At 47.4% G+C, this 8,606-nt stretch overlaps 1 protein-coding gene across 1 annotated transcript in view; it reads right to left on the reverse strand.

Moving 5' to 3' along the window:
* Nucleotides 1-6,490: 6,490 nt before the first annotated feature.
* Nucleotides 6,491-8,606, reverse strand: part of mrpl52 (mitochondrial ribosomal protein L52) — a 2,868-nt gene continuing 752 nt past the window's right edge. Inside the window, exons 2-3 of the mRNA XM_056300211.1 lie at nt 7,224-7,342; nt 6,491-7,038 (exon numbers count right to left, since the gene is read on the reverse strand). Of these exons, the coding sequence (XP_056156186.1) occupies nt 6,886-7,038; nt 7,224-7,342 (272 nt within the window). The 3' untranslated portion in view covers nt 6,491-6,885. The remainder of the gene's footprint in view (nt 7,039-7,223; nt 7,343-8,606) is intronic.

The following is an 8,606-nucleotide window of genomic DNA, read 5'->3' on the forward strand; positions in this document are numbered from 1 at the left end:
TCTCTGTCTCCACCTGTCTGTCTGTCTGTTTCTCTGTCTCTCTCCACCTGTCTGTCTGTTTCTCTCTCTGTCTCTCTCCACCTGTCTGTCTGTTTCTCTCTATCTGTCTCTGTCTGTCTGTCTTGCTCTCTCTGTGTGTGTCTCCTTCTCTGTCTGTCTGTCTCTGTCTCCATCTGTCTGTCTGTCTGTTTCTCTGTCTCTGTCTCCACCTGTCTGTCTGTTTCTCTCTCTGTCTCTCTCCACCTGTCTGTCTGTTTCTCTCTATCTATCTGTCTCTGTCTGTCTGTCTTGCTCTCTCTGTGTCTGTCTCCTTCTCTGTCTGTCTGTCTCTGTCTCTGTCTCCATCTGTCTGTCTGTCTGTTTCTCTGTCTCTCTCCACCTGTCTGTCTGTTTCTCTCTATCTGTCTCTGTCTGTCTGTCTGTCTCTCTACCCCCCCCCTCCCCCGTCACCTGGTATTTAGATTCCTCTCATTCGGTTTTCTTCTGCCTCGGCCCATTCAAACTCCGGCACCACTTCCCATCTCTGGTTCTTCTTCACCTTCACACAAAAGATGAACTACTTCTGAGAGGAGGAGTGTCTGGTGCGCATGTGGGTGACACATCATCTGTCAATGACGTATGAGGAAATCAAATCAAGGCCGTCCGGGTGGCGTTGCGCCTCAAAGCTGATATCCTCTCCTCGTTAAGAAAAGATGCATCCTCTGTAATAAGAGAAAGAGCTGGAGCCTGAAGGGGGTTACAGCGGATGGTTTCGGAAGCCTGAAAAATGAAATAAAGGCAGCGAAAACTGAAACGACTAACAATACAACCGCGAGCCGCACAGAAATAGACCAGGTTAAAGCTAAGGTAAAAGCCGTCGAGGAGGGACTGTCAGCATGGTCGGATGAAGTGGTATCACTGTAACAAGCCTCAAGGAGCAGGTCGAAGGCTTAGAAGAGAAACGTGAGGACGTGGAGGGGAGGATGAGAAGTAACATTCGGAATCTATTCCGTTGCCTACCAACGCGGGGATCGCCGGTTCGAATCCCCCGCGTTACCTCCGGCGTCGTCGGGCGTCCCTACAGACACAATTGGCCGTGTCCTGGTCGCTGCACTAGCGCCTCCTCTGGTCGGTCGGGGCGCCTGTTCGGAGGGGAGGGGGGAACTGGTGGGAATAGCGGGATCCTCCCGCGCGCTACGTCCCCCCCTGGGGAAACTCCTCACTGTCAGGTGAAAAGAAGCGGCTGGTGACTCCACATGTATCGGAGGGAGCATGTGGTAGTCTGCAGCCCTCCCCGGATAGGCAGAGGGGGTGGAGCAGCGACCGGGACGGGTCGGAAGAGTGGGGTAATTGGCCGGAGAGAAAGGGGGGAAAAATTTTTTTTTAAATCAAACGCAGGCTGAAGAAGACGTTCTCAGTTAATGTCGCCTGCTTCATTAATACTTTCCTGTCTAGACCTCCTTTCAAGTCAGACCTCAGTCAACCAGATATAACGTTTCATGTCTTGGAATTATTGGTCACACCGCAGTTGGAAATGTCTGATATTGTTTTTTACACCTGTATCCACAACGTTCTCAGTCGTCTCTGGGCCCGTGAGGGAGTGGTCTGCTCATTAATATTCATGAGCTGACCATTGAGTGACAGGTAGAAGCGAGGGCTGCTGATGGAGATGGGCGGGGTTTTGTCTCTTTTTTTGATGATGATGTGATCTGATTGGCTGTATGTAAACGAGTGTTTCCAATGACGTCATGATTGTCAGAAAAGAACGACGGAAGCTGAACTGGGCGAGCTCTTGTAAATAGAGAAAAATAGAAAAACTGAATTTTACCTTCCATACTTGTATTTTTTTTTTCCTGCAGAAAGGATCATTACAAAATTCACCATGACGGAAGTAATACGTGTTGTCAGAAAATGTGTCTCAGTCTCAAGTCTGACTTTAGTCAATTTGTCGCCTTAATCGAACCTTTCAATTTTATCTGTACGTGTAAACTTGATTGAGCGATATGTTTACCTCATTTTATCATTGCGGACTTTTTTGTTTACTATCTTTCTATCGACCATTATTTTTCTTTCATGAATCATAGTTTAGGACAGTCTTACATTGTTTGTTTTGTGTTGTAATTTGTGTAACCAGGGAAGCCACGAGAAAGAGAGTTGGCACTCTCCCTGGTTTTCCCCTGCATGAATAAAGGTTGTGTATTGGTTTAAGTGGACGTCTATCCAATAGTGTTAACATCCGCACCCCATTCAGTCTGGAAGGCTATGGAGATGGATAGACGGGACCTTAGGCGGCCATGTTAGTCTCCATGCTGGCATCTCTCTCTCTCTCTCCCTCTCTCTCCCATATTAGTGCTGAACCCCGTCTGGCTGGCTGGGTGGTTCATGCCAGGCAGGAAGTGGCCAGGACAGCTGCTTGCAATTCAACCTGAGACTGTGTTTGGGTAACCTACATTATGGCTCAATTTACTTTCTACTACAAGCTCACCGACACTTTTGAAAACATTTTTCTCCACTTTCTCTTCTTTCCTTTTGACCGACTGGAGCCTGCCACAACGCGCACACGGTCAAAGGCCGTCTCTTTCCAGCGGGCACGTCACATAACCCCCCCCCCCCACTCACACTTGTACTAAAAAACATAATCCCCCCCCCCCGGTTTTTCTCCCCAATTGTATCCGGAAAATTACCCCACTCCTCCGAGCCGTCCCGGTCGCTGCTCCAAACCCCCTCTGCCGATCCGGGGAGGGCTGCAGACTACCACGTGCCTCCTCCAATGCATGTGGAGTCGCCAGGCGCTTCTTTTCACCTGACAGTGAGGAGTTTCACCAGGGGGATGTAGCGCGTGGGAGGATCACGCTATTACCACCAGTTCCCCCTCCCTCCGAAAAGGCGCCCCTACCGACCAGAGGAGGCGCTAGTGCAGCGACCATACCCACATCCGGCTTCCCACCCATAGACACGGCCGCCCGACCAAGCCGGCGGATTCGAACCGCCGATCCCCGTGTTGATAGGCAACGGAATAGACCGCTACGCTACCTGGACGCCCCCGAAACACTCGTAATTGTTCCCATTACATTCTATCGTGTGCATCACGATATGACAACGTCCAGTGAAAGACGATAAACGATGATAATGAATCAGTAAAAATAAGGAAAACACCGTGTCGCGTTTAAAGACGCCGCATTCCGTCACCAGTAGGTGGCTCTATGCGACGGTGGATAGCGGTAAAAGACCGCCGTAAGGGGACAGAAGAAGAACAAGCAGCGCATAGACGGGAAGTTGGGCGGAGGCTGCGTATGCGATTGGAGTTAAATTGTCGTTCTTGTTCGTGTGCTCCGGACGTCTTCCTTCGTTTGACGATATTGAATTATTTGCCCGATCTTATAGTCTAGCTACCTGAACTCCTTCACTTGAGGCAACAACTCATCCCCAACCCGGGGGGAGAAATCCCACCATATTCCGCTAGAGAACCACGGCCTCGGACTTGGAGGCGCTGACTCTCATCCCGGCCATTTCACACTCAGCTGCAACCCACCCCGGTGCGCGCTGGAGGTCGCGTTCTGATGACGCCAACAAAACCACATCGCCTGCGAAGAGCAGAGATGCAATTCTGAGAACCCGAAACGGACACGGACAGCAAGCTCTCAATTTACTAGTCAGTCTTCGTTCCAGCCCTCACCTATGGTCATGAGCTTTGGGTAGTGACCGAAAGGGTGAGGTCGCAGATACAAGTGACTGAAATGAGTTTCCTCCGCAGGGTGTCTGGGCTCAGCCTTAGAGATAGGGTGAGGAGCTCGGACATCCGGAGGGAGCTCGGGAGTAGAGCCGCTGCTCCTTCGCGTCGAAAGGAGCCGGTTGAGGTGGTTCGGGCATCTGATTAGGATGCCTCCTGGGCGCGGCCAACTGGGAGGAGACCACAGGGTAGACCCAGAACTCGCTGGAGGGACTACATGTCCAATCTGGCCTGGGAAGGCCTTGGGATCCCTAGGAGGATCTGGAGGGCGTTGCTGGGGAGAGGGACGTCTGGAGTGCCCTACTTAGCTTGCTGCCACCGCGACCCCACCCCGGAGAAGCGGCTGAAGATGAATGAATGAATGCAAATCTTATAGTCTTCAGTACCAACACTATTCTCATATGCGTCCAATTTCTGTAAAATGGTTTTGTCTGGTGCCTGCCATGCTGCCTCTGAACACAGCAGGAACACCCGAATCAGGAAGTGGTCGATGAAGGAAGAGATGCTGAATCAGATCATCCACCCACCTCCCCCGCCCACCCAGTCACCCAACCAGTCACCCAAAATCTGTCCCAGAAGACCTCCCCGTTTCATCAATGGCCCGCGGTCAAAGCTACAGAGGCCTGTTCGCTAATCCTCAGAAAAATAAACCCACACCACATCTGAAGGCCGAGTTGCCCTGCTCACCCTTTCTTTTCCCTCTCTCCTTTCCCCCCCCCTCCCCCCCCCCCTCTTGGACATCAGAGCGCTCGCTCCCTAACAGACTGACTTCGCCCACCAGGCCCGCCCTCACTGACTTGTGCACAATAAGCAACATCTGGTTCTCATTTCCCCCAAAAACCAAAACAACACGAGGAGGAGCGGAAGAGAGATGGAGGGAGGGAGGGAGGAGGAGACAGACATGCAGAAAGCAGGATGTGGATGATGGACGGACGGGCGGGCGGGCGGACACAGAATGTGGAGTTGGATTCACCGTCTTTGAAAAATACAGTTTGGCCTCCTCCATGCACCAGATGTGAGCATGTGAGTGAGCGAGTGAGTACCTGAGAGAGAGAGAGAGAGAGAGAGAGAGAGAGAGAGAGAGAGAGAGAGAGAGAGAGAGAGAGAGAGAAAGAGATGGGAGGGGGGGGTAAAAAGAACTCAAGTCTTGCAAATACACAGCACAGTATGGAAGTAGGGGGAATAAGGTGCAAATCGCATCTCCTCCATTGCGCTTCATCTCTATTCTGGGACACATTGTGTGTATGTAACATTATATAGTCCTCTCTATATCTCCAATACTGTACATCACTAATCCCCCATTTCAATAACCTTATGCCCCGACTTTTCTATAACACATCAAACAGTCAGCGTCTTTGGTCAGCTTCAGCCCCGTGAAAAAAGAAAAAGAAAAACCTCCAATCTCCACAGAAAAGAATCTGCAACTCAGCGGCTAGCAGCCCTAATTACAGTGGGGCTTTGCTGAAGTCTGCAAGACAACCCGAGAGAGAGAGAGAGAGAGAGAGAGAGAGAGAGAGAGAGAGAGAGAGAGAGAGAGAGAGAGAGAGAGAGAGAGAGAGAGAGAGAAACGTGAGGAGGGGGGCAGAGAGGGAGGGTGAGAAGGGGAAGGAGGGTAACAAAGTGGTGGTGAGGGGGGGGGGAGCCTTACCTCATTTTGTAAATAGTCTGTTTTTGAGTCAAAGTCCCATTAAATTAACGCTGACTTCACAAAGACACAGCTGCTCTGTGCTGAAACCCAGGCGGCAAATTGTTCCTTTATACCAGCGACACAAACCCAACTGGACTTTCTGAACACCGCTTCAGTCAGCACGTTACCGTCTCAGGGCACCCTGTCAAAGTGGGCCGGTATGTGGGGAGCCACTCTGTGGCACTGCACAACGTCCAACACTCTCAACTAGTCGACTGCAACCGAGTCAGTTCTGCAGCACTGCTGAGTGTGTGGTGTTTTCGCTCTTCAGCGTGCAGACAGTTATCAAGGACCCACTGTACTTCTGAATAAGACGGTCAAAAGAAGAAGTGTCTCTGGATAAGTAGTCCCAGCCTGAGGTATTAAAAAAAAAATAAAACCGAACCCTGGATGTTCATATTTTGGCCGACACAGGGAGATGTCTGTGGGATCGCTTTGGATATTAAACCTTCTTTCTGTCAGCATGGCTGCATTCACATAATCATCTTTCCAGACATCTGCTGGAAGAGCCACACATTTAATGAACTAACTTCCCTCTTACTGTGTACGCATCCTACAAAAAAAAAAAAGGAATACTTTCACATTTGGTTTGAATTGAGTGAAATTAAGGTTGCCAGTGATGATTTCATACCGTCAGACATGGGAAGGTTTGGATCTGTGAGCATGCAATCACCAGAACCTTCTTTTCCCTCCATATAAAGTGATCTGATCTGAGAATTAATACATGTTGGTTTGGTTGAAAAGTCAGTTTTGAAAAGTGTGTATTGTGACTATGTTTGCCCCCGGCCCTAATTCCTACTTTATTCAGCTCCGTGTTGACAACCGGCTGAGGTGGTCTCGACTACAACCCTTTTTTAATGCTAATGTTACCGAAGGTATTTAAGTAACGTGGAACAGCACACATAGGTGTGGATTCACACACTCACTCACTCACAAAGCTCCTCAATCAGGGTTGTTTTATGTTTGCCAACCCTTCCCTTCCTCTGCCAACCCCCACAACACTACTCGGAGCCTGACATGAGACAAAATGGCGTCTGAGCAGTCCCAATCTCTGGACCTGGAGACATGCTGCCTTCTAGTGGAAACTAAGCCACATTAAACTAAAAATATCAAGGGTCTCTTTTTTTCTTTTATTGCGCGAGATGAAACAACTAGACAGACACCCATTCGGTTCAGCATGTCACCTTGCCCACAACTCATTAATAAACAGTTTCACCTTCAAAGCGCGAAAATATATACTTCCTGAAAAGTGGGACAAACCACACCAGAATGGCAACACCCACAATGAGTACAATTTTAAATAAAAAATCTATTTCATCCAAAATTAAACAATTTTTAATTTTAATCCTGGGATCAAAAAGCCATAGTTCTGGAAGAATGAGTCCATAAGGCCAAATGAGTCTATCAAGAGAGAAATGGCTGACAAAGTGGCATACATGATCAGGAATACGTAAAAAAAAAAAAACAAACAAACAAAAAACAGCCGTTTCTACTTTTCAGATTTTCTCTTTCGTAAAAGTTGGCCTTTCGGTTTAAGCAAAAGCGACTTCCTGTGCTCCTCCATTCTCCTGGCCTGCTCCTTCCTCTCTGTCCATGCTTCCATCCCTTTATCCACCTCTGTGTTCAACATCACTATGCGTCTCTGAGTGAGGAGAGGAGAGGAGAGTTAGAGGTGGAGAGCAGGAGAGGGAGACAGCAAGAGAGAGAGAGAAAAGCGGGTGAGGAAACAGTACATCTGTGTGTGTGTGTGTACACATGTGTATCAGAGAGGAAATGACAGCGGCGTGAATGTCAGAACCAAAAAGAAGTATCATGGAGGACACTCACCGCCAGCGTCTCCCTTTCTTGTTTCCTTCTTAGTTGTCCCTTCAGTGGAGGCGCTGGTCTTCCATCTGTAAATATAAAACTTGTTATGTAATCGTCTAACAATCCACCATTTGGTAAATCTGGTCAAATAAGGGCAGGTAAATGTAGGATTTCACCTCTGGTATCAGACAGTCAATGTCACATCTATTCACCTGAATGAATCCCATCCCACAGATGTTTCACACACTCAGACCCCACTGCAATATTCTCTATACTGTTAGCATTTTACTTTTTTGCCTCTGTATAAAAGACACATCTCATTCTCCTCCTGTCATTGCATTAAAGTCTGACTCTAAGAGACTGTGTGCATACTGTATATATGAGAATTTTATTATTTAGTGCATTACTTTTATGTCTAATCCTATTTATTTAAGCGACCCTCCAAATAAATTCCTTGCATAAGCAAACTCACTTGGCTGATAACGTTAAGTATGCTTCAGATCTGAGGGCTTGCTCTGCCTTCCCTCAATAGCTATTGCTGTGATACTTTTGAGCTATGACCAGAAGTGGCAGCAACAGTACTTTTTTCTGCATGTAAGACAGGTCTGCTGACATGTATTAACATGTTAAGAGACATTTGAGACTACAGAGGTGGGATAAATTAAATTATTACAGGAAATGCAAATATCATATTCCCACATAAATGTTGAAACTTCATCCAGGACTTCTTTCACTGAAGTGATGCCATATAGTCCAATTTTCATTCAAAAAAAAAAAAAACTGTATTTAACCCTCGTGTTGTCCACACATTCTGTATACTGCCCTTGTCTTAAGGGTCATTTATGACCCGCCTTCATTAAACATCTAAATTAAAGCAATTTTAATTTAATTTTAAACCCCAAATCTACTTTGCATGAAGAAACAACCTGTCATTCATCACAAACTTTGTGACTATCTGGGTTTTCCCTCTTCACAGTGCAGAAAGACCGCATTTAATCGGTGGACACCGCTCGTTTTTATAGGGTCAAAAATGACCCAATCCTAATACCCTAGTGGTGTACAGCTTTCGTGGAGATATGAACAAAAACAATACATAATTTTTTTTCTAATGTTGGGGTCACTCTAGGAAAAGTCATCAAATTTCAGGTTGAAAAAATATTATTTAGAGTCTTTTCTCTGTTGTTAAACACTGTTATGGACCCTTTTGATCCGTAAGACAGCAGAAGGGGTTAAGTGTGCAGTTACTCTGTTTGAGCTCAGTGGTGAAGAGTGGACCCCTGCACCACAAACATCCTGCATGTTTAGGTGCAACCTCTCATTTGAAGAGCAGGGTGTCGTTCCAACGAACAATCAAGCAATAAATTTAAAAAAAATCAGACTACACAAATACCTGCAAAGGACCAA

The sequence above is a fragment of the Lampris incognitus genome, chromosome 20 (genome assembly GCF_029633865.1).
Source record: "Lampris incognitus isolate fLamInc1 chromosome 20, fLamInc1.hap2, whole genome shotgun sequence".
Taxonomy (NCBI): domain Eukaryota; kingdom Metazoa; phylum Chordata; class Actinopteri; order Lampriformes; family Lampridae; genus Lampris; species Lampris incognitus.